At 49.7% G+C, this 25,504-nt stretch overlaps 1 protein-coding gene and 1 long non-coding RNA gene across 4 annotated transcripts; one reads left to right on the top strand and one right to left on the bottom strand.

The window, feature by feature from the left end:
* Nucleotides 1–559: 559 nt before the first annotated feature.
* CEACAM19 (CEA cell adhesion molecule 19) lies at nt 560–18,960 on the bottom strand. 2 transcript variants are annotated; one of them, XM_086353048.1, is made up of 7 exons: nt 18,687–18,957; nt 17,585–17,953; nt 7,505–7,655; nt 3,964–4,010; nt 2,826–2,908; nt 1,975–2,058; nt 560–1,367 (listed from the first exon to the last, which is right to left on the bottom strand). In XM_086353048.1, exons 1-7 carry the CDS (start codon nt 18,739–18,741, stop codon nt 1,314–1,316), a joined length of 843 nt encoding a protein of 280 aa, XP_086209174.1. In that variant the 5' UTR covers nt 18,742–18,957; the 3' UTR covers nt 560–1,313. The 2 variants fall into 2 exon arrangements, with proteins under 2 accessions (XP_086209174.1, XP_086209175.1); XM_086353049.1 differs by lacking the exons at nt 560–1,367; nt 1,975–2,058; nt 2,826–2,908; nt 3,964–4,010; nt 7,505–7,655 and adding an exon at nt 9,511–11,439 and having other exon boundaries at nt 18,687–18,960.
* On the top strand, nt 2,819–8,628 carry LOC147354015 (uncharacterized). 2 transcript variants are annotated; one of them, XR_015146165.1, is made up of 2 exons: nt 2,819–2,955; nt 7,804–8,628. It is a non-coding gene; the product is annotated as an uncharacterized LOC147354015 (long non-coding RNA). The 2 variants fall into 2 exon arrangements; XR_015146164.1 differs by lacking the exon at nt 2,819–2,955 and adding an exon at nt 7,065–7,293.
* Nucleotides 18,961–25,504: the final 6,544 nt, after the last annotated feature.

Genomic DNA, 25,504 nt, shown 5'->3' with positions numbered 1-25,504 from the left:
GGCCTCCTTGATGCGCCTGGGACTCACCAGGCAGACTCCTACCTCAGCGCCTTTGCTCTCGCTATTCCCACCGCCTGGAATGCTTTCCTTCTAGATCCCCTCAGGGCACCCTCCCTCTGCTCCTTTAGGTCTTTGCCCACTGTTGCCTTCTCAGCTAAGCCCCCTCTGCCCTTTGTTTAAAACCTCAACCCCCAAACAGTCTCACTCTTCTCTATCCCTCCCACCCCAGCACATCACAGGTGGCTCAGTGGTAAGAATCCCTGGGTTGGGAAGATCCCCAGAAGAGGAAATGACAACCCACTCCAGTATTCTTGCCTGGAAAATCAAATGGACAGAGGATCCTGGTGGTCTACAGTCCATGGGGCTGCAAAAGAGTTGGACACGACTGAGTGACTGAGCACGTGTGTGCATGTGCGTGCGTGCACACACACACCACACAGTTCCCCAACACTCTTGCCCTCCTTCTCTCTTCATGCCTCCCGCCAACACACCACATATGTTATTTATTTTGTTTCTTGACTCTCCGTTGCCAGAGTGACCCTCCAGGAGAGCAGGGATGTTTGTTTTGAACTGTGCAGGGCACACAGTTTTTTTTATTGCTGAATGAATGAATAAATTAAGAGGGTGAGAGATGGAACCCACATTGAGGACAGGGTTACGTGGGGGTAGAGGAGAAAGTGGCTGCCCCGAACTGGGGGTGTGGCGGGAAATGGGCAGAAGTTGGCCACAGGTTCTGAGAAACTGAATTTTAAGAGGGGCTGGATCTGCCTGGACAGGGAAGGGGCCCCAGCGGCCATGGAAACTGGCCTGGACTGTCCTCTGGGGCCACAGGTTCATGAGGCCGGAGCTTGCGGTCATGTGTCTTGTGCTCTGGGGCACGTGTGGTGGGGAGCCCAGGGGAAGGGGCTTCTAGGGAGGTCAACAGAGCTGGGTGGGGCGCTGTGGGTTGAGATGAGGGAGCCCGGCCAAGCAGGGGCTTGTGCAGTCTGGCTGGAAGCACGCCTGAGACCACCCTCTGGGGGGCTTTGGAGTGGAGCGGGGGTAGCAAGAGCCTACTTTTCCCAGGCATGGGCCCAGGCTAGGTTGCTGGAGGGCCAGACCTCAGGGCGCGCTGTTCGCTCGCTGCAGAGTGAGGAGCTAGGCCCGTCACCGTCCTGCTGTGCTGCCTAGGCCAAGGCCGCGTCCATCTTGTCGACCTTACAGCCCCGGGGTCCCAGTCGTGCAGCGTCTCTGCGGAGGCTTTTCTGCGGGTTCAAGGCCCGGGGGAAGTCTGTCGCGTCTCCTCTCCCCGGCTGGCCTCACCTGGGACCCCTTCAGGGCGCGGGCACCAGCTGGCAGTACGGGGCAGGGTCGGGGTTCAGCAGATCCTGGGGGGGAAGGGGAGGGAAAGAGACGGAGGGGTTGTTGTGGTTTGGGGGTGAGAGCCAGGGGGAGACAGAGACACAGAAAAGGAGGAACAAGGAGAGTGAGAGAGACAGAGAAACAAAGTTCCGTGCAGAATACAGAAAAAAGAGTTAGGGAGAGACACAAGATCACAAGGACCCGGGGGCGGGGTGGGGAGACCCCTCAGGGGTAGAGAGACACGTACAGAGAAACGTAAGATAGGACGCACAGGGACGCAGACGGAGGCAGAAGCTCAGGGGCAGACGGCGGGCGACTGGCTGAGACCCAGGCCCAGGAACGGGGGCGCCCTGCGGTGGGGCCCGACTCGCTGTGTGACCCTGGGCAAGGCCCTTCCCCTCTCTGGGCTTCATTTCTTCCTGCATTGGCTTCCTTTGACGCAGGAACAAACTGTAACCCACCCCTCCTCCGCCCCTCGCCCCCGAGACGGGAAATGACTTGCCCGGGAAGTCTCGGCGAGGGGGCTACGCACTTCCTTCCCGGGAGCTCGGGAGTCGGGGGCGGGGTCGGAAAGGAAGCCCCGCCCACCGAGCCTGGCGCTCCTGACCCCTCCCCCCTCCTCCAGCTCCATACCTGGTAGGGGTGGTTCTCAGGCTGCGGCAGTGGGGGCGGTGGGGGCGGTGGGGGCGGGGGCGGGGGCAGAGGCAGGTCTGGCGGCTGCAAGGGAAGAACAGAGGTGAGCCAGGGCCCCGGCACCCTAACATCCCCCACCTTTGCCCTGTGGTATCGGGACAGACCTGGACTCCGGGTCCCCACTGCCCCTCCCTGACTCTGAGGCCTCTAAGTGAAGGGAATTAACCTCCCTGTACTCAGTGTTCTCCTCTGAGAAATGGCTACATGGGAGGTGCAGCCAATGGCCTGACAATCACCCAGATAATGCTCAGCCTCTCCGTCAACACACGTGGGTCTAAGCTTTCAGTCTTAACTGTTTAAGTCCCTTTTCCTTCTCCTCCACCTTCTTATTTCTTTTTTTTTCTGATTGCACCATGAGGCTTGTGAGACCGTAGTTCCCCGATCAAGGACTGAACCTGCACCCTCGGCAGTGAAAGTGCAGTCTTAACCAGAGCACCGCCAGGGAATCCCCAGCCTCTCTCATTTCTTACTTTAAGCAACCCTTTCCACCTGTAAAGGAAATATCTGCTCAGTGTAGAAAATCCTCTTATAAGAATCCTGTCTTAAGTTGCCACACTTCTAAGAAGAAGATAAAGCCCACCCACCAGCCTCCATGCCCAGAGACAAACCGTCTTTGTGTTGTGCTGTTTCCTTTTAATTTCTTTGGCTTATATTTTTAAAATAGGGAGTGGCCTAGACAGGGAACAGCAGTTCCCAAATTGTGTGACAAGGCACCCTTGGGCGCCCCAGCACACTCGGAAGGGAGGCAACAGGTCAAAAGGAGGCTTTAGGGGAGAGGGGCGGGGGCTTACCGTGGCAGTGTTCATGGGCCCCGTGTCACAAGGGGACACCAGGAGGACTGGCGATGGTATTGCTTCATAGATGCTGTCATCACCTGAAGCAGAGGACAAGAGGAGGAACCGGCTGACAGGTGGCCCACAGGTCCGTTCCAGCTACTGCAACTAACATTTGTGTTAAGCCCTCTTCTTGCCCAGCCCTGTGCTGGGGACACAGTAGTGACTGAGGCAGCGCTGGCCTTGCCCTGCCTTCCTGGGGCTCATGGTTCAGTGGGGGAGACAAACCTGTCCTCAGTTGGGGATGACCCAGAGTGTGCAGAGCTGGGGTAGGGGAGCCCACAGGGCTCCTGGAGGGGGGTCAGGGAGGACTTCCTGGAGGAGGGGACCTCTGAGAATAGCAAGAGAAGTGAGAGCCACACAAAGGCAAGAGCGCGGGTGTGCAGAGGCCTGGCGGTGAGAATGCTGGTGTTTGAGGGACTATGTTTCATCTGTCTGGATTGCACTGGGTAGGTCAAAAAGTTTGTTTGGGTTTTTCCGTAAGATCTTATGGAAAAATCTGAATGAACTTCTTGGCGACTCCTATATATATATATATATATATATATTTCTTTGTATTGTTTTGGAGATGGAAATGTTACTTATGAGAGATGAAGCCAAGAAAGACAGAGGGGACCAGTTAATGAGGGGCCTTGAGAGTCATGTTAAGGAGTCTGAACTTTGTCCTAAGGGTACTAGGGAGCCATAGAGGGTTTTTGAGCAGAGGAGAGACAGGGTCAGAGATATAGAAGGACTCTGCTCAGAAATGGGGTGGAGGCGAGTGTGGGAGCTGGGAGGACAGTGGGGAACTGGGTTGGGAGATCCAAAAGATGGAGCTTGGGTTGGGTTGTGACCCGTTGGAGGACAGGAGCCAGCAGTGTTGTGGTGGTAGAGGACAGGAGTACTAGACATTGAGAAAAGGAGGAGAAACAGGTTTGGGGTGAGCGCTAATGTGCTGACTCCGTGGGCTGAATCTGGGGAGTCCCAGCAAGGTCTGGGTGGGGGAAGTGATTGGGAGGCCCCAAACTGGGGACCACAAGGGGGTTTTTGGCTGGGAAGCAGAGGAGGAGGGGGCCCTGAGGAGAGCCGGGTTGCAAGACGGGTGTCTCTGGCTTACCAGCACGATGACTGGGGCCCAGCTCTGGTTTCTCTGTGGCTGTTATCCTGGGGGCACATGGAGGAAAGGATATTAGAATTGAAAGATGCTCAGGTGGCTGGAGAGAGACTCAGAGAAGCTGGAAACCCCATCAGGCCCTAGAGAGAGAGAGGATCCCCGCTTCAGAATGACCCTGGACAAGTTCTGCCCCATCCCAGCTTCTCCACCCATAATCCCCAGGCTCACAGTCGTTCCTCAGGTTTCCTCTGCCGCTGCTTTACACAGGGCATCCTTAACCTCGTCAGTTACACAGACAACCTGAACGATTCAGCTCCACCTACCTGTTTCATGATTTCCTTAATATTCCTCTTTAAATCGGCTCTTTTGAATACCCTTATTTAAAAAGTATGTGACCTCCCTACCATGAATTCATTAATTCACTAAACAAATATTTATAAAAACACTGACCACGGGCTGGGCATTGTTGAAGTCACTGGGGGCACAGCTGGGAACAAGACTGACAAAGACCCCTGGTCTCCTGGAGTGGACGCCATAGTGAGGAGAGAGGGAGAGGATTAGAATAAATGATGGGACATTGAACATCAGGGAATGAAAAGTGGGATGAAGGAAAATGAAGACTGCAGGGGGCAGAGGGTGCTATGTGTGTGTGTGTGTGTGCAGAGGGTGGTATATGTGTGTGTGTGTATGTGTGTGTGTGCGCAGTTTCAGGCAGGGCGGTTTGGGGTGCCTCATTGAGAAGGTGACAGCTGAGCAAAGGCTTGGAGTAGCCAGGGGGACCAGGTGTGCAGAAATCAAGAGAAGAAAGTTCCACGTAGAGATGACAGTCTGTGCAAAGGTCCTGAGGCAGGAGCCGGGACAGCAAAGGAATAGTAAGGAGTGGAGTGTGGCTGGGGCAGAGAGAGTGAGGGAAAGAGTGGCAAGAGGTGAGGTCAGGGAGGCGAGAGGGTGCGTGGCAGATTGAGCTGGGTCTTGTGACCATGGTGTGGACTTTGGCCTTGACTCCAGGACCAGAGCTGACTGATTTATTTCTTTATTTGGCTCTGTCGAGTCTTAGTTGCAGCCCAGGGGAATCTTCACTGCATCATGTGGGATCTTTGCTGGCTGAGTAGCTACAGCGCCCGGGCTTAGTTGCCTGTGGGATCTTAGTTCCCAGGCGAGGGATCGAACCCATGTCTCCTGCCTAGCAAGGCTGATTCTTAACCACTGAACCACCAGGGGTGTCCCTGACCAATTTTAACAGACTCTCTGGCTGCTAAACGGGAGAACGGGAGACAGACTGTGCGGGTGGGAGTGGCAACAGGGAGACCAGTTGGAAGCTGTTACATTGTGAATGAAAGTACAACTCCATACAGCTGCTGCTAAGTCACTTCAGTCCTATCTGACTCTGTGCGACCCCTGAGACGGCAGCCCACCAGGCCTCCCCGTCCCTGGGATTCTCCAGGCAAGAACACTGGAGTGGGTTGCCATTTCCTTCTCCAATGTATGAAAGTGAAAAGTGAAAGTGAAGTTGCTCAGTCATGTCCGACTCTAGGGACCCCATGGACTGCAGCCTACCAGGCTTCTCTGTCCATGGGATCCATACAGCTGGACATAAGTATAGAAAGTGAGAAAGGAAAAGTCAAACAATGGTTTAGATTCATAGCTCCATATGTTGCTGATTTTCTCTTCATAGAAGATAGCAAGCATTAGAAAGGCTGTAAAAAAACCTGATCAAGGTGTTCATTTACTGCTCTCAGAATCATGCAAAAAGAGAAGAAAAAGGAATTCTTTTCCCCATCTGATTCAACGCCTTTAAAAATATCATAACTTTAAAAATGTCATCAAAAGGTTAACTTTTTTTAGATTTCGAAATGTTTCAAACTTACCTAGAATCACTGGCCCTGTGGGAAGGAAGCTGGTCAGAGAGTCAGGTTATACGGTGTCTAGCTTTGGTTCTGGAGCTTACAAGGTAGGCAGGTAAGGTTCACTATCTTGAGAACTTTTGCCATTCATGAGCCAGTTCGGTGCCATTTGTTGAATGACTTCTAGTCTCTAAGGCGCTGGCAAACTATGGTGTTTGTGTGTGTGTGTGTGTGTCCAGTCATGTCCTTTCTCTTCGTGACTCCATGGACTGTAGCTCCCTTTTATTTACTTATTTATTTTGGCTGCATCCGGGCTTAGTTGTGGTGTGCGGGCTTCTCTAGTTGCAGGACACAGGCTTAGGATCTTAGTTCCCCGACCATGGATTGAACCCTCATCCCCTGCATTGCAAGGTGGATTCTTAACCACCAGAGCACCAGAGACGTCCCCCATCACCTCAAAGTATCACTTTTGAGATGACAAGGATATCTAGCAGGTATGGCTCATGTGCCTCCACTTCCTTTGATATGACTGTGGCAGACATTGTTAATCCATCGCAGCATCTTTTCTCACTAACTTAGATGGGACTCCCCACCTCCTTTTCCATTAAGCTGTCTAGTGCCTAGAATAGTACCTGGCCCATAGCAGGCCCTCAACAAATATGTGTAGGTTAATTTACTGATCGGAATTGGGCTGGGAGGTGAAAGCTGTTTGCCACCCCTAAATTAGAACATATTCAGGGAAAACAAAATCTTGAAGGTCAGGAAGCTATAACACATAAGGAAGAGTTGAGGGAGGAGACAAAATTACTGCTTTCATTTTCTAGGGATTACTGAGTGGAAGCAAAATTAGACATCTTAACTCAGAATCAAGATAGGAGACAAAGTTCTGAAGAGGCTGATCTCATGAGAAAGGAATTTTTCATGAATACACTGTTCCCTGGGAAAACAGGCTTTCTCCCCCTTCTCTCTGTGTCTTTGCCTCTCCCTCTTCCTGCCTACCCAACCCCTCAGAGGTAAGCACCATCTGATGCCTTTGCCTGCCCGCCATCCACTCCCATTCTTTGGCAATTACATCTGGTTTTCTTTTGAGGAACCTTCCCCACTCTCAATCCATTTCATCATGTGGAGCCAGGTTTATCTCTCTGGCTCCAGGGTTATACAAGTAGACCTGGCCATGGTGATTATTTCATGTAAGGACATGTGATTTAGTTAAGCTGGTGAGAGGCAGCTCTGGGGTTTTTGATGGAACTATCAGGAAAAAGGTACTATTTTTCCGCTTGGGTGGCTGAGCTGGAATATAAGGCTAGAGCCACTGAGAGCTATCTTGTCACACCTTAAGGGGAGAACCTTCCTGGAAATGGAGCGACTGTAGAGAAAAGGAGAGTTGAGAGGTCTACATTCTATCAGAGTTTCTTGATAGAATTGAGCCCCTGGATCCAGCCATACCTGAAGCTCACTTATATAGGCCAAGAATGTTTCTTATTACTCGGTAAGCCAATATAAAGGTAAGGTCTCTGTCCCTTGCAATGCAGAATTCTGTCTAATACAAGGTAGGAAGATCCTCTCCACCTCAGGGGTTCCAGGATGGATGAGATTGTGTATGAGTTGGATGATGTGACTTAGGGAAGAAGAATCAAGGGGATCCAAGAGGGCAGGGGGAGCAGACTGACAGGAAGGAGAGAGGGCCGGGGCTCCTGTACCTGTGGTTCTGAGCCCTCCAGCCTCTTGTCACCAGGAGATAGGCAATGATGCCGACGGACATACACCCAGTGGCAAGAGATCCAATGACGATAGCAGCCACAATCCCAGCACTCACAGGCGGGTTGGTAACGGGCAGCTCCTTAGGCTTTTCTGGGGAGTGAGAGAAAGAGAGAGGGAGAGGGCCATGTGATTCTTTGGAAGGCCTCCCCACCACCCTCCCCACTGTATCAGTGACAGTCCATAGAACACTGAAGTGTGATTTCATCTTCCCAGCTCAGAGCTTTCTCCTGTATTTCAGATCTGAGCATCCAACTGTCTGGTTGATTCTGCTGCACGGAAAAGTCAACATGTCCCAGATGGAACATCTTGGCTCCCCCCACCTCAAAATCTCTGCTTCTCTAGGATTTTCTTCCAACCTCAGCACATCCCATACCTACCTTATGACACGCTGCCCCACCCTTGCTTCAGTTACTGGCTTTTTCTTGCCTCAGCTGATGACGCCTCCATCATTCCAGGAAAAGGGTGAAGTTCTGGACTGTGTTTTGTCAGGAACATAAAGGACTCGTAGGATTCTCAAACTCAACATGCTAGATCTGGGACCAAGCCTTACCTCACTCTGGCCCCCTCCAAGAGGACCTCCAGCCTTTAATCTCAATCTGGACATCTGTTTTATCCCAGTCCTTCTTGGTAGCAAAGCCTGAGGTTTAGAATCCACTTGCCAGTTCAGGAGACATAAGAGACACGGGTTTGATCCCCAGGTCAGGAAGATCCCCTGGAAGAGGCCATGGCACCCACTCCAGGATTCTTGCCTGGAGAATCCCCACAGGACAGAGGAGCCTGGTGGGCTACAGTCCACAGGATCGCAAAGAGTTGGGCACGACTGAAGCAATTGAGCATGCAATTCAACAAACAACACGTTCCAAGCCTGGCTCCCTGCCATTCTGGAGACTCTCTGAGTTGTCTAGGATCCTTGAATTTGTTCCTTTTCTGTTTAAATCAGCCAGAAGCAGTTTCTGTTGCTGTAGCAGAAAACTTTCCTGATTCACATGATTTTCACAGCTTGTTTATATTTTCTGGCTTTTATTTTATTATTTTTAAAAATATTATTTATTTTAAAATTTTATTTATGTTTGGCCATCTTTTCTGCCTTCTATTTTATTATTTTTTAAAAACACTTTGTATTTTAAATTTTTTATTTATTTTTGGCTGTGCGGGGTCTTCGTTGTGTCCTGCATCCAGGGCTCTTCGGTGCGAGGGCTTCAGTAGTTGTGGTGTGCAGGCTTGGTTGCTCCAAGGCATGTGAACACTCCTCGGGCCAGGGATCCAAATGGTATCCTCTGCCTTGCAGGCGGATTCTCAACCATTGGACCACCAAGGAAGTTTTTCTGCCTTTTATTATAGACAGTGAGCTTGTGAAGAGCCAGCCTGTGAATCACTGTATTTTCCGAAGTTGATTGCAACCGAACACCCTTCTTCAATATGACTTTGCCATTCTCCTATCTAGCGGAAGGTCTAATCTCCCTCCCTTGAATGTGGGCCAACCTTAGTGATTCACTTGAAATCAGAAGAATACGGTGTAGATCAAGGTGTGTGACTTCCAAGGCTAGGTCGGAAGCAGGCACGGAATTTCTGCTGTGGTCTTCCAGAACACTTCCTCTTTCCATGCTTTCCCATCATGAACCCAGAACCCAGCTACCATGTTGTGAGGAAGCCCAAGCAGTCACACTGGTGAGGACGCATTGATCAATAGGATCAATGAGCTTATTGATAGCCCCAGCTGAGCTCCCAGCTGACAGCAAGTACATGAAGACACCTCTGGGTGCTTTTGGCTTCCGGCATTTGAGCCAAGCTCAGCCTTTTGAAGCCTTTCATCTGAGGCTGGATATCACGAAGCTCTCTGTATTCTTGGATCCCAGAAATCATGAACATAATAAAATGGTTGTTGTTTTATACCACTGAGTTTGTCCCACAGCAAGAAGTAGCTGGACCCAAGCCTCACATTCTGTTTCTTTTTTTTTTTTTTTAATTTTTATTTATTTATTTTTTCACATTCTGTTTCTTCTTCCAGGACTGAAACTTCTTTTCTTTTGGCTTTTCTCTTCACTGGTCTCTGGGACCATCTATTCTCAGTTCTACTAACAAAAAATCTGGGTCTTCCATTGAGTAGATTTATCCATGTTGATCCTTTTATTTTTAATTTTATTTTTGGCTCCACTGGGTCTTTGTTGCTGCATGGGAGCTTTCTCTAGTTGTGGAGCGGGGTCTGCACTTCGTTGCTGTGTGAGGGCTTTTCATTGCAGTGGCTTCCCTTGTTGCTGAGTACAGGCTCTAGGGTGCATGGACTTCAGTAGCTGTGGTTCTCAGGCTCTAGAGCGTGGGTTCAGTACTTGCGGCATACAGGCGTACCTGCCCCACAGCATGTGGGAGTCTTCCCGGACCAGAGATCGAACCTGTGGCCCCTGTGTTGGCAGGTGGATTCTTAACCATTGCACCACCAGGGAAGTCCCTCCATGTTGATCTTTGATAAGGTAGAATCACATCGAAAAAGTGCTTTGAGAGACCAGTATGCAAACCGACAACTGTCAGACCAGCTCTGAAAACAGAATTCTGACTCACAAGGTACAGCAAACTGCCTAGGAAACTAACCCTCTTACAAACAGCCCAGGAAGCTAGCTAAAGTCAGACTTACAGGAAGCCAGATTTCTATCTCTAGTGACAACGCAGGAAGCTGAACAATACCTTCTGTAACAATCAGTGCCAAATGGCCAGGACTTGATTAACAACTAACAGCCTCCCTAATTTTTGTCCCTCCTTTCTAACTCAGGGCCAGCCAGAGAAAGCCAAACACGTATCGTAACCAATCACCTAGGGTGTCCTGCCTTTCTGTGCCAACCGCCTCCCACAAAGACACACCTATAGCCTTTCCTGTTTTTCATTCCAAGGCTTTTCCACCTCTCTGCCTGCCCTTGAGTCTCTGCCAAAATGCAAGGGATAGTGGATGATGCCCCTGCTATACACAAGCTCTGAATTAATAGCCTTTGTTTTCCTCCTTTGGTTATCCTTTATTTCCACAGCTTCAAAAGTAGCAGCTTCACATGGACTTGCCAAGGCAGTCCTCTAAAGCAGGGGGTCTCCAAACTCTGGGATCTAATGCCTGATGATCTGAGGTGGAGCTGATGTAATAATAAACAGAAATAAAGTGCATAATAATAGTAATGCATTTGAATCATCCCCAAACTACTCACCCCACCCCACCTGCCACGGAAAAATTGTCTTTTATGAAACCCATTCCTGGTGCCAAAAATGTTGGGGATCTAAAGGATCCTGTGATGGTGGTGATGTCGTTGTCCCCATTTTACAGACATAGGAACAAAACCTCTGAACGTTTTGGCCATTTCACTAAAGGTCATATTGACACCCGTGTTATGCAGTCTATGCAGTCCAGGTCCCAGGTACAGAAACTGTTTTTTTTTTTTTAAACCACACAGGTTAGTTGTGTTTTATCAACAGGATGCTGCAAAGACCTGAGACAAAACCAGACTGAACTGGCTAGATCCAAGAAGGCCGACTGTCCTCGCCTCGTTTATCTCTGTGTTTTCATACCAGGCCCCGAGAGCTGAAGAACACTTGCTCTGATTTATCTCCGTGTTTGCTTCAAAGCAATTGATATCTTCCAGCGATGCTTTGCAGCTGTGCGCTAAGAGATATACAGTGGTCAACCGCCCCAAAACTGGCTCTGACATGACCCCATGAGTGCACCTGTGCAACTGAGACCTGGAGGTGTCCGAGAGTTACCTTTGTTTCGTTAGATCTCTGGCCAAAGAGGGGATTTATACTCTGCTAGGCAAAATTAGCTTCCTTGGTGGTTCAGTGGTAAAGAATCCATCTGCCAACGCAGGAGACTTGGGTTCGATCCCTGGGTCAGGAAGATCCCCTGGAGAAGGAAATGGCAATCCACTCCAGTACTCATGCCTGGGAAATCCCATGGACAGAGGAGCCTGGTGGGCTGCAGTCCATGGGGTTGAAGAGTCAGAGGTGACTTAACTAAAACAAAGGCTCAGTTAGAGCTATGTGCAAAGGAGCATGGTGACTGCACGTGCCCAAGCTGCCCCTGAAATCTCCACCTCTTTCCTGGAGCCCTTAAAATCCCCCTACGCCTCTCCCTTCAGAGGGAAGAGGCTTTTAGAGTAGAAGTTCCCCTTCTCCATTCTCTGGCCACTCTCAAGCCTGTCTTGCTTTCACCAAATTCAATTTCATTATTGGCAGCTCAAACTTGAGCCTGAGTAGGAAAGAACTCCCTGAGCCAGGGGGGGCTTTGGGTTTAGCTAGGGCCTCAAGGGCAGGTTTTGTGTCTAATTCTGTAACTGCATTGTGGGTCAGGACTAAACCCTTGACTCCATATAGTTAGTTTACGATGATAGCTGTTAACGCCCAGGCAGAATCAAGACCTAACTAGGAGCATAGACTCTGGAGCCAACTAGCCCGGGTTCCAGTCCAGCATCTGCTTCTCCCTATGTGGATGACCTAGACAAGTTACTCAGATTGTGCCTCAGTTTTCCCATCTGTAAAATGGGGATCATCACGCCATGATTGGGAGGGCATAGACGATACCTGTGTGGGAAACACACTGTACATGGTCAGTCAGGGGCAGTCAGGCTCCACAATTAATCCCCATGGGTACCAAAGGGCCTGAAGACTGAGGAAACCGGGCAGAGTTTCTCAAAGGCCCCAAACCCTCATGACTAGGTTTCTGGGACTGTGGCTCCCCTCTGTACTTTTGAGCCAAGTTGCTGTTGCTTGCGGGCTGTGTGACCTCGGGAGACTGACTTCCCGTCTCTGAGCCCCAGTATTGTCATCTGTGAACTGGGGATGGTTTACCGTATCTACACATCCTGAGCCTTCGCTTGTGTTTCTGTGAATCATACGCCTTGGGAGTCCTGCCAGAGACTCTCTTTCTTAGGTTCTTTTTCCGTGGGGACCTGTCATGTGAGCCAGGCTCCCTGATTTAGATGGGTCCATGTGAAGCCAGAGATGCAGGTACCACGTGGGGCCTGTGATGGTGAGGCTGGAGCCGGCACGCTCACCAACGTATAAACTCCACAAGAGCAGTGATCTCTGTACTTTCCTTCTGTAAACTCAGTGCCTGGTGTACAGTAGGTGCTCGATGTAGATGCTCATTGAATGAATACATGAATGAATGCAGCCTTCCAAGGGCCCTCAGGCAGGGGTTCTGGGCCCCAGGGGCCCAGATGTTGTGGGCAATGGCTACTCCAGTAGGAGCAGTTCCACCAAGGGTATTTATACCTTGTTCCTTGTTTCTAGCCTCGGGAAGGTCCTGCGAACATGTACTACCCTTTTTATTTTATTTTTTTTATAGTTTTTTTTTTTTTAATTTAACCATAGTTGGGTTACAACGTTGGGCTAGTTTTAGCTGTATAACTTCAGATTCTTTTATTGTAAATTGTTGCAAGATACTGACTATGGTTCCCTGTAGTAAAGTTAGTCACTCAGTCATGTCCGACCCCATGGACTGTAGCCTGCCAAGCTCCTCTGTCCATGGAATTCTCTGGGCGAGAATACTGGAGTGGGTGGCCATTTCCTTCTCCAATGGTTCCCTGTGCTATACAGTAAATCCCTAATGTTTATCTATTTTATATATATATTCTTCATTTATCCCTCCTCATCCCCTTTGGTAACCATAAGTTTGTTTTTCATATCTGTGAGTCTATTTCTGAGTTTTAAATAAATTGATGTGTATTATTTTTTTTAGACATGCTAAGCTTTATTAAACCCCTTTCTGGGGACTTCCCTGGTGGTCTAGTGGCTAAGACGCTACACTCCCAATGCAGGGGGCTTGGGTTCAATCCCTGGTCAGGGAATTAGAGTCCACATACTGGAACTAGAAGGTCGCATGTGGTGCAACTAAGACCTGGCACAGCCAAATAAATAAACTTAAAAGATAAATATATTTTTTAAAAAACCCTTAAAACACCTTCCTGCACATGCCAGTCGGAGTTGGCTTCGGTTACAGCCAAACTCCCTCATGATGCAGAGAGATTGAGTGTGCGAGTTACCTGGGATGCTGGAAGTGCTGTTGGCCATTTCCATTCCCACCTAGGTTGGGGGGCTGAATTTGGGGCCCTCCAATATAAATGTCTGGGGCTGAGGACACCCACCCTAACATGAGGACCCTCCCAGCCAAGCCTATCCCTAATTCCCTCTGCCTTTTCCTCTGCTCTTCTTTTCATGCTGGGCTGAACTGCCTGGCTTCCCTGCTCCCTGTGCTCAGCCCTCTGAAATCAAGGCCGTTCCCTGCCTCCTTTGCTTGCTTTCTCCACGGGGACCCCTCAGTACTTCCATGGGAGTCTGTGTGTAAGAAGCTCATGGCAGGAGGGACAGGGCTATGCACTTGGCTCCTCCCCTTCCCAGAGGCGTGCTCTGGGGCCCACTCTGGGCCTCCATTTACCCTTCTGTAAAATGGGGACCATCCCAGGGCTACCTGCAAAGTTCTTATGGGAATGGAATGAAGTGAGGTTGGCAAAGCACTTAGTTGGAGGTACCGGCAAGTAGTAAGTGCTTCATAAATCAGAGGTGGGGTTGCAAATATTTACTGAGCTGCTCATGTGTGCTAAGCCATGCTCTAGGCTGTAGGAGATTGATGATGAACAAAATGATAAAGTCTACCTTGTGACTGTTGAGTCCTGGCTCATCTTCCCAGCCGTCATCTCCAGCTCCCCTTCTGGTTTGTTGTACTTGATCCCATCTCCTTGGAAAAGGGGTGGGCCTTTGACTCAAGGGGAAGCAGACCCACAGGCCAGATAGGGCCAACCAGATTCTCTGTCTGTCTGTCTCTCCAGCTCCCTTTCTCCCTATCTCTGCATCTTGGAAGAGAAGACTCAGAATATGCAAAGAAGCCTGTGTAGTGTCTTGGTAGGAATCCTTGGCTATGAGAGGAGAATGGAGCCCTGGAGCAGAGATGAGACCAGAGATGGCACCCCCTGGAGGGGGAGGGAGAACCTGCTTTCTCGCAAAGCTTCCTTTCCCACCCTCCAGGCTGGGCGCCTGGTCCATTCATTCATGCAACATTGTGACTGGCCCTGTTCTAGGCTCTGAAGAAGCAGCTGTGAATGCAGGCCTAATATAGAGCCCACATCCCAGGGGCTACCTCTGGGGTTCTACAAGACACCCCCACTCTGAGTCAGTTGGAGAGAGCTTCTATCCTTACAACCCAAGTGTTAATTGCTCAGTCATGTCTGACTCTTTATGACTTCATGAACTGTATAGCCTGCCAGGCTTCTCTGTCCATGAAATTCTCCAGGCAAGAATACTGGAATGGGTTGCCATTCTCTTCTCCAAGGGATCTTCCCAACCCAGGGATCGAACCCAGGTCTCCTGCATCGCAGGCAGATTCTTTACTGTCTAAGCCACCAGGGAAGCCCCTGACCTTGGCTCAAATTTATCCTGCAGTGCTGGCCTCCTAGGATGCCCCCTGTTCACTGCCCTGTCTCAGCCATGCTGGCCTCCTGCCAGCTAATTCATGAGCCCTGCAGCTTCCTGCCCCAGGCCCTATGCACAGGCTGAGCCCTCTGCCCATATACCTTCCAGAGCTCCTTTCTTCTCTAATTAGAACTTCCAGGGGACTTTTCTGGTGGTTCCAGTGACTAAGACTCTGTGCTCCCAATGTGGGGGGGCCTGGGTTCAATCCCTGGTCAGGGAACTAGATCCCACATGGTGCAACTAAGAGATCGCATGCCACAGCTAAGGCCCAGAGCAACCAAAACAAAAAGTAGTAAAAAAAAAAAAAAAAAAAAGGAAGAAGAAACTGTTGATCATCATTCAAACTGAAGGATCACCTTGTCAGGCAACCTCCCTGACATCCCTCTTTACAATCTCATAATTCCTGCACTTTCCTTCCCAGTACCTGCACTGTGCATAAGACTCTATTGTAGGTGTGTGTGATTATGAAGTTAATATCTGTCTCCCTCACTGGGCTGTGAGCCCCAGGAGGGGAAGGTCAGTGTGCCTCGGTCACCACTCCATCCCCAGCACTGCCCAGCACCGGCCAGACACAGAGGAGGCCTGGAGGAGGTGGCTCTTAGTGGGTGCTTGCTGAAGGAGGAGTGAATGAGGAATTTAGCTCCTGCAGAGGCAGTTGTGTGTCTAATTCAGGAGGCACTGCATTCGAGTCCCATCTCTGCTGCTGATTTGATGGTGAGCTGCCTGATACCCTGCTTCAAACCTTCAGGATAAAACAGAGATTCAACCTGCCTTGTGCCCAATGGATGGGTTAAGCTGTGAATCCGATCACTCTCCTGTTTAAACCCTCTCATGGCTTCTTGTCAGTCTTGCCATGGCCTATGAACCTGGCCCCTGTCTACCTCTCAGACCTCACACCCAACTTGCTCACTGTCTTCTAGCTATGGAGTCCATCTGTCTATACTTTAAACACAGCAAACTAGTCTAACCTCAGGGCCTTTACACATGCTATTCCCACTACCAGGAACTCTTGCCCTAGAAATCTTCAGGATTCCCTTCCTTCTTTTGCCTACTTTCTCAGCAAAGCCTATTCTAGATCACATCATTATTTATTTATTTTTATTGGACAAGTCTAACCTCTCTGTGCCTCAGTTTCCTCATCTGTAAAATGGATCTAATAATGTTACCTACTTAGCAGAGCTGCAGTGAGGATTAAATGAGTTATTATGGGTAAAACTGGCATTTACCTATAACAAGTCATTTAATAGTATAGCATAGGGACTCTACTTAACGGTGAGTTGAATGGGAAGGAAGTTCCAAAGGGAGGGGATGTATGTATGGCTGATTCACTTTTCTGTACAATAGGAATGATAATAACACAACATTGTAAAGCAACTAGACTTCAGTAAGGATTAATTAAAAAATAAAAGGGTGAGTATGTTCCATTTATCTTACTCTGCGGTCTGTTTGTTTGGCTGCACTGATGCGCGTGTGGAATCTTAGTTCCCCAACCAGGGATCGAACCTGTGCCCTCTGCAGTGGAAGCAAGGAGTTGCAACCACTGGAACACCAGGGAATTGCCACAAGTCAAGTTCTTAAGGTGATAAATTAGAACCCATGATGGCAATCACAAAGGTAAAGGGACGAGCAGAGTCCTGTGGGGACCTAGGTGATGAGTGACCAAGTCTGCCTGGAAAAGTTAAGTCATTCCACTCCCAGCTTTATTGAGATATAATTGGCATATAATAGTTCATGGAGTTCTGAGAAAAGAAACACATGAATTAATATAGGGTATGGGCCGCCATCTATGGGGTCACACAGAGTTGGACATGACTGAAGCAACTTAGCAGCAGCAGCAACAGCAGTGGTTCTCAAACAGGGGTGACATTTGGCACTGGGAGGGCACTATTAGCCTCTAGTGACTAGAGACCAGGGAAGGTGCTAGATACTTGACAGGGCACAGAACTGTGTAGCCTCTGCTATGAAGGAATAGTCAGTCCAAAATGTTAACAGTGCCCAGATTGAGAAGTTGTGTTCTAGGGCAGGTGTTTAGAGCTGTTTTTGATCCATAACAAGTACCTAGGAAATATTAGCTGTTGCTGTTCTCTGCCACCATATCTCTGTTTTGCTCAGAGTAGATTCATCAATACATTTTTTTTTTTACTGTACTGTGAGGCTTGTGGGATCTTAGTTCCCTGACCGGGGATCAACTCTGGATCGCCTCAGTGAAAGTGCCAAGTCCTAACCACTGGACTGGCAGGGAATTCCCAATAAATTCTTGACTTATAAACATAGATCCCTCAAGACTAGGCATACAGTAGGTGCTCAATACACATTTCATGAATTCATGCATGTGAAGAATAAATGAATGGTGCATTCTCCAGGGTCCGGCTCAGTGTCTGGCACAAAGTAAGCATTCAATAGATGTGTTCTTAGTTAATGCACCAGAGGATTAAATGACAACTTCGGGGCTGGTACTGAGTAAGTGCTCAGCCAATATGTGTTGCATGAAGGAAAAAGAGGACCAGATGTTTGCGCAGAGCTTGGTGGCTGCTCAGGTTGCACTAGCCTCCCCACTTCTTCCCCCAGTGCCCAACACTTACCGACCACCTGGACCTCAGTCTTGGCCCGCATGGTCCAGGAAGGGTTGATGGTGACAGCTACCTGATAGGTGCCGCTGTCGCTGGGCTGGGCATGACGCAGCAGCATGGAGCCATTGGAGAAACCAACAATGTCTCGCTGATTCATGGCACTGCCATCCCTCTGGGGGCGTAGTAGCTTGGGGATGTAGGTGAATAACATTGTACCGCCATTGGCCTCCTCCCCCAGGTACCAGCTGAAGTCCTGGAAGGTGTTTGGGATGCCCTGGACAGACAGGAGAAGGTCCTGGTTCATTTGAGGCTGCTCCGGAATCTTCTGGATGCGCAGGGCTGCCCAGGAGCCTTGGGGGACCCAGAGGGCCAGGATGAAGCCTGTGGGGTTACAGGGGAGGCCTGGGATCAGAAGTGTCAGGCAGGGACCATAGCATTCTCCTCCCTATAGGTCCTCAAGTGCAGGCTCTGAGTGCTGCTCATTGGCAGCAGTGCTGGGATTGATTAGTGATATCTGTTCTGGGTGCAAGAGTGGGAACCCAGGTATGAATGTCACAGATCTGCCATCCCATTGGTCCAGAAAGTTTTTCGGCTTAGAGATGGTATGTGATCTGCCTCCAAACACATGGACTCTCTGAACTAATTTATTAATTTGTCTAACTAATAATTGTTTGACCAATATATTGTTCATGCTACAATACTAGTTATATATGATATGTCTAAAATTCCTTATGGACTTCCCTGGTGGCCCAGTACTTAAGACTTCCAACGCAGGGGGTGTGGGTTTAATCCCTGGTCAGGGAATTAAGATCCCATAAGCTGCATGGTACGGCCAAAACAATAATAAAAGAAAATAAAATTCCCTAGATTTCTAAGCCCTGGGAATTCAGCAGGGAATCAAGCAGAAGTAAATTCCAGCCTTCGTGGCCCTGACATTCTAGAAAACTCCACAGGTTAAATGGGGATGAGGTTGTGGTTCTTCTGCCCCTCCCTCCCATCTTAATGTCATAATTTCCTTTCCCCTGACAAATTTTCCCTCTTTCAAGAGGAAACCTCAGCCCCTGGGCTAAGAACCCCTTCTCCCCTCAGCACTGGGGGTACATCTCCTCCTTACCTGAGAGCAGGAGGCTCTTGGGGAAGGCGTGCTGGGACCCAGCAGGAATCTCCATCTTGGTGTCCTATGGAGATGCCAAGGGGCCACCTACTGGACACCGAGGGGGCCCGAGGGTGGGCCCCTGGCTATCCGAAGTGAGCCCGCTCAGTGGGAATCCCGGGGTGCCTCTGAGACATGGCTGAGGCCGGCCCAGCCTGGCACCCCTTTTCCATAGGCTCAAGGCCTCACCTGTACTCCTTCAGATGAAGGATGATCTGCACAGAAGCTGGCTGAACCAGTTTTCCAGGGTGACTGAGGAACTTCCTAGGGTTTCTCAAGACTCCTCCCTTGACCCCTTTACATCTCTTCTTCCCTGTCAGTAGCAAGGCAGTAATTATAACAGCAAAAACAACAGTCACAGCAGCCTCGGATTGAGCAATCCCCCCTGGGCCAGGCAAGGAGGTCGGTAATACCTTGTCCCAATACCTCATCCCATATCCACCATGCATAACTTTCTGTTTCATGGAATGAGAAAGCTGAGGCTCAAGGAGAGAGGCAAGTCGATCAGCAGGTGGAGATGGAATCTGACCTGTGGCTGGCTCCCTCTGAAGCGCTCAGAATAGTTGTTCAAAAACATCCCTCTGTTCGTTCATTCCAACATGCACACCCTATGCCCAGCCCTGGGCCAAGTGATGCTGAGAACATGGTAATGACTGAGACGGCTCCTGCTCTGCCCTCGGTCCACAGCGGGGGCTCACAGGTCTGTGTGTGTGTATGCACGCGCGTGTGTGTGTGAGACAGAGAGGCCCATCCCCAGACAATGACGATACAGAGTGATCATCAGTGCTGGGATGGAGGAGCCTCGGGGCCTGGGAGAACCTGAGGGAATGCCTTACTCAGCCAGAGGGGCAGGGCAGACTTCCTGGAGGAGGGCATGTCTGTGCTGAGACCTAGAGTAGGAGGAGGAATGTGGTGGGATGGATTGGGGAGAGGTATACCAGGCAGTGTGAACAGCACAGGCAAAAGGCCTGGAGGCTGAGACAGCCCTCGAGGCACACTGAGGAGTCAGCAAAATCCTGGAAGGATGGAGGGCCGAGCAGGGAGGAGCTGTGTGTTGGGGGGTGAAGCTGGAGAAGTGGGAGGGACCAAGTGTAATTTTGAGCTCTGTTGGGGCATGACCTGGGTGCTGGAGGGTCCAGGATTGTGCTATGCCCATAGCCACATAAGGCTATTTAAATATAAATTTAAATTACCTAGTTCCTTGAACTAGCCACTTTCAAGTGCTCAACAGCCCCATGTGGCCAGTGGCTACCACACTTGAGAGCATGGGTACAGGACATTTCCATCATCGTCAGAGAAATTTCTATGGCATAGCGCACACCTAGGGATCTGAGGGGGTTGATGCCAGCTGAGATTTCTTGTCTTGTAGGAGGAGAGAACACCAAGTCAGGGTGCCATACATCACGTAGCAGTGTGTGTGTGTGTGTGTGTCTGTGTGTGTGTATGTGTGTGTGTGTGTATGTGTGAGTGTGTGTGTGTGTGTGTATGTGTGAGTGTGTGTGTGTGTGTGTCTGTGTGTGTGTGTGTATGTGTTGGACACATTTCAGAGATTGGCATTTCCAGAGTCCCCAGGTTAGAACACTTTTCTTTCTTTTCCTTTTTCGTCTTCTTCTTTTAAAATCTTTTGGCAGCGCTGCATGGCACATGGGATCTTAGTTCCCTGACCAGGGATTGAACTCGAGCCCCTAGCATTGTCAGCACTGAGTCTTAACCACTGGACCACCAGGGAAATCCCAGAGTCCTTAGGTTGGGACAGGAAAGAAATCTTGACTTTGAATTGTCTCGAGGCAGTTCAAAGTGGCATGGTCCAGATGTCTGAACATCTGTAGACTCCAGGACTGCCCTGCTGTGAGTGGGTGAGCCTGGCTGTCAGCCCAGCTCTGCCACCACTTGGTTATGGAATCTTGGGCGCAAGAGTTCACCTCTTGGAACTTTGGTTTCCTCCTCTGGAGGATGGTGCAAACACCCTTACTTATGGGGCTGTTGGGAGGAGTAAGGAGACTTTGCAGGCAGGGGCCAGTAAATGCCCATTATTTGTAATTATTATCCAACTTGTCTATGGACTTGCCCTGCCTCCCAGATTTGTGACCCTGCTCATGGGAAGTGTGTTTTCCTGGAGGTGTTTTCAATCCTCGCCTCCCAAACGGTCTTTACAGCCTAGAAGGTCTTGAGGCGGTGTTCCTGGTTGTGTTCCTGGGGTCAGAATTCTTCCAGGATTTTTTGCTGCTGTTTTGAGGTTTGGTCTGTCCATCTGCCTCAGAGGGATTGTTGCAAACCTAGCCTTTATTTCCAAGGTTGTTGCTCCAATCTTGGGCTGCGATCAGATTGCCCAGACCGGTTTCATTCTGGTAGGAATTTGGAGCACAGCAGAAGTGGAGTTTAGGGGCCACAGGGATTCTGATGAATTTTCCCTGTTAAACTTCAGGAGCAAAGGTTCTCTGAGCTGGGAGAGGGAGAGACAGGGCACCAAGCAAAGCCAGTTATTCTAGATTTTCCAGTTCCTAAAGCTCCTCTCTCTTTCTACCCCTCCCTCCCTCCCTCCTTCCTTCCTGCCTCTGTCTCACCTAATGACTTTGATCCTCTTACAACTACTAAAAGATAAGTCAAGGTTTATTTAGAACATTTAGACAGAATGAACTTAAAAGGAAGAGAGTAAAATTCAGCCGGCTTCTAACTGCCCAGAGAGAATCACTGTTAACTGTTGCTGTTGTTTGTTGCTCAGTTGTGTCCAACTCTGTGCCACCCCATGGAGTGTAGCCCACGTGAGTTGCCATTTCCTGTTCCAGGGGATCTTCCTGATCCAGGCATCGAACTTGGATCTCCTTCATTAGCAGGTGGATTCTTTAGCGCCGAGCTGCCAGGGAAACTGGTCGCTGTTAATACCAGATGTTAGTTCCATCCTCCGCCCTGTAGTCCTCATCCTGGCTTTTCACCAGCCTCAGAAAGCAGGTCCTGGCTGGTTCAAGCCTCCTAATCTCAGAGAGGCAGCAGTGAGTGGTGACTTGAAGCAATATCTTAGTTCCCTGACCAGGAATTGAACCTGGGTAACCTGGGCACCTGGAAAATCCTATGGGCGGAGGAGCCTGGTAGGCTGCGGTCCATGAGGTTGCGAATAGTTGGACACGACCGAGCAACTTCACTTTCACTTTTCACTTTCATGCATTGGAGAAGGAAATGGCAACCCACTCCAGTGTTCTTGCCTGGAGAATCCCAGGGACAGGGGAGCCTGGTGGGCTGCCGTCTATGGAGTCGCACAGAGTCGGACACGACTGAAGTGACTTAGCAGCAGCAGCAGCAACCTGGGCGAAAACCAGGTACCCTAGCCACCAGATCACAAAGGGCTAGAGGCTAGAAGCAGAATTTCCCTGTCTCTCGCTTCCATTTGAAAGCAAAAATGTTTTAAGGAGGCAAAAACTGTGAAAACGCATGCAAGGTTTATTATTGGAGGTAGAGTACAAGTGGGAAAGCACACAGAGAAACAGTTTGTTTAGTTAAGACAGAAGCGAGGCAGAGATGCACACCTGGAGAGAAAGCGTGTGGGCTTCCCCCACTAACGAGGAGGAACACAGTAGACAGTGCAATTCTTCTGGGTCTTTAAGCATGTGTGCTAAGTCGCTTCAGTCATGTCCGACTCTTTGGGACCCTTTGGACTGTAGCCCGCTAGGCTCCTCTGTTCATGGGATTCTCTAGGCAAGAATACTGGAGTGGGTTGCTATGTCTTCCTCCAGGGGATCTTCCTGACCCAGGGATCCAACCCACGTTGCCTGTATTACCAGGCAGATTCTTTACCATTAGTGCCACCTGGGAAGCCCAGGTCTTTGTTTACCTTTGGCCAATTATCTGATTTATTTTTTCACACCTGACCTGCCCTAGAACCCTCCCCAACAAGGATGCGCAACTTTCTCCAAGATGGGTTTCATCCCAGAGGTCTATGGAGGGCCTTGGCATTGCCTATTATGGTTTGGCACCTCCTCCTTTTTGACTCCCCAAGGAGTCTTTCTGCACATGTGCTGTGTCTCCCTTGCCCCAAGGATGGGAAATGTGTGACCTCTTGATCTTTTACTCAAACAGAATTTAGCCTGTCTCTGTCCCTGCTGTGACTGTTATCTTAAAGTGTCCACAGGAGACAAAGTCCAGTTATTTACCCAGTTCCTGTTGTTATTTCTAACTCCAAGTGCGAACAGTAGGCTCATTGTAAATATCTAGCCTAGAGCCTGCCTGCCTGCCTCTTTTCCCAGGAAATGTAAACAGGAGGATAATTGTAAATGCCTAGCCTAGAGCCCATCTCTCTCCTGCCTCACTCCCAGGTGGTCCCATTCTCTGGCCAGGGATTGGTTGAGCAGTGGGTAGTGCTGGCCAATCAGAGCTGAGGGGAGGCTCTTGGGGAAGCTCTCCCTGAATGGAGTGCGCTGCTTCTCCCCACAGTTGTTTGGCTGTGATGGCCAGAATGCAGCAGCCACCTTGGCACCAGCTTGAGGATGCAAGCCAGTATGTGGAAGAAAACAGAGTAAATAGCAGAGAAGCAGAGCTGAACACCACACGTAGTACCTGGAGTTGAACTAGACAATCCAGTTCTTTGTTTTTAACCTCAGCCTGGGGGGGTGGGGGTGGGAGGAGCGAGAGGGGTTTTCTGCTGTTGGAGTGTGACATTTTCAAACACTGACAAAGATTCTCTCATTGACTGAACTCTGCTTAAGCTTTCTTGAACTCTTTTCCCAGCTAGGATTGATGTTTGACTTCTGTTGTTCATCTTGGCCTTGTCCATTTTGAGCAAGAATCCTTCTAACTCAGTTCAGCTAGAACTGCCTGCCTTTGATATCTGATCGCGTTCGTCTTCCTCCACCCCCCACCCCCACCCCCCAAGTGATATCTGATCCAGTAAGAATCCTGTTAGGTCGGCATAGCTAAACTCTTTCTTACCCTTGAAGCTACTGAAGCTGAATCCAGCCTCTGTACCCCTCTGCTGAACTAAATCTCCGAGACACAGTTTTGGGAGAAGTAGAAAAGAACAGTTTCCTTGTTTTGCCAGGTAAGGGGATGACAGGGGACTAATGACCTTGAAACTGTGTCCTGACCTGCAGGGGGTTGTGAAGAGTTTTATTTTAACATATGTTGAAAATTTATTGATTATGATTATTAACATAAGTTATTATTATTTATTTGGGGCTGTGCTTGGTCTTGAGTGCTGCATGGGCTTTTCTCCAGTTGTGGCGATTGGGGGCTGCTCTCCAGTTGCGGTGCATGGGGTTCTCACTGCAGTAGGCTTCTCTTGTTGCAGAGCACAGGCTCTAGGGCGCTCAGGCTTCAGGACTTTCGGCACGGGGGGCTCACTAGTCGTAGCTCCCAGGCTCTAGAGCAACAGGCTCAATAGTTGTGGTGCCCGGGCTGAGTTGTTCCTCGGCAAGTGGGATCTTCCTGGATTAGGGATCGAACACACGTCTCCTGCATTGGCAGGAGGATTCTTGATCACTGAGCCACCAGGGAAGCCCCTAATTTATTGTCATTATTACTTTTAGCCATGCCAGGTGGCACATGGGATCTTAGTTCCCCCACTAGGGATAGAACCCGTGTCCCCCGCAGTTGATCTATGAAGTCCTAACCACTGAACCACCAGGGAACTCCGGTGAGGAGTTTTATAATAATGGTTCATAGAGGGTGAGATTAGTTCACGGACATTCTTCTGATTGGTTGGTGGTGAGGTAAGTAGGAGTCAGCATCACCAACCTTCCGGTGCCAACCGGTCTGGGGTCTATGTCCTTGTGGGCAGCACACCCCTTAACCTCTCCCATCTAGTGGGGGTTCCAGCGTGTGCAAAACAACTCAAAGATATTGTTTATGTGTATCCCTTGAGGCTGAACTAGGACCCTGCCCCAAGTGTGTTCTGTTCTTTTCCTTGACTGTTCTTCCCTTGTCTCCACACCCTCTCTTCTCCCTGATATTGATAGCAACTGTTTGAACCTGCTCTTGGAACTCTGGGAAGGTCAGGGAGGCTGAATGAAGCATCTTTCCTGTAATCAAGAAATGGGGGACACAGAAAGGCTTTTGCACCCAGGAGCCCCACGGGGGTCTCGCTCCCTATGCCCACCTCTTAGTTGGTTCCCATCCACTGACTCCCAGCCTACTCCTTGGCTATGAATCCCCACGTGCCCACACTGGATTTGGAATTGGGTCCAGTCCCTCTCCCCTTGGCAGATGCTCCCTATACCTAAGGTGATGACCCCATCTCCCTAAATAAAGTCTGCCTTGGGCTTCCCTGGTGGCTCAGATGGTAAAGAATCTGCCTGCAATGTGGGAGACCTGGGCTGGAGCCCTGAGTCAGGAAGATCCCCTATAGAAGGGAATGGTGATCCACTCCAGTATTCCTGTCTGGGAAATCCCATGGACAGAGGAGCCTGGCAGGCTACAGTCCATGGGATTGGAAAGAGTCAAGCATGACTGAGCCACTAACACTTTCACTTCATGCTTTAACTGGGCTCCCCAGGTGGCGCTATCAGCAAAGAATCCACCTGCCAGTGCAGGAGATGGAAGAGATGTGTATTTGATCCCTGGGTGGGGAAGATCCCCTGGAGGAGAAAATGGCACCCTACTCCAGTATTCTTGCCTGGGAAATCCCGTGGACAGAGGAGCCTGGCGGGCTACAGTCCAGGGGGTCACAAAGAGTCAGACATGACTGAGTGTCTGAGAACACCATGTTTTAGCTGGTGTCATTAAGTAATTTTTTCTTTAACAGAATATTTTTTCTCCAAGAATTCACCTACCCTTCATGAGTTTAATTGGTT

This window comes from Bos grunniens, chromosome 18 (genome assembly GCF_055505025.1).
Source record: "Bos grunniens cultivar Pamir isolate PY7600 chromosome 18, Bosgru_T2T1.0, whole genome shotgun sequence".
Classification (NCBI taxonomy): Eukaryota; Metazoa; Chordata; class Mammalia; order Artiodactyla; family Bovidae; genus Bos; species Bos grunniens.
The sequence above is the reverse complement of the archived record's forward strand: the minus strand, read 5'-3'. Positions and strand labels throughout refer to the sequence as shown.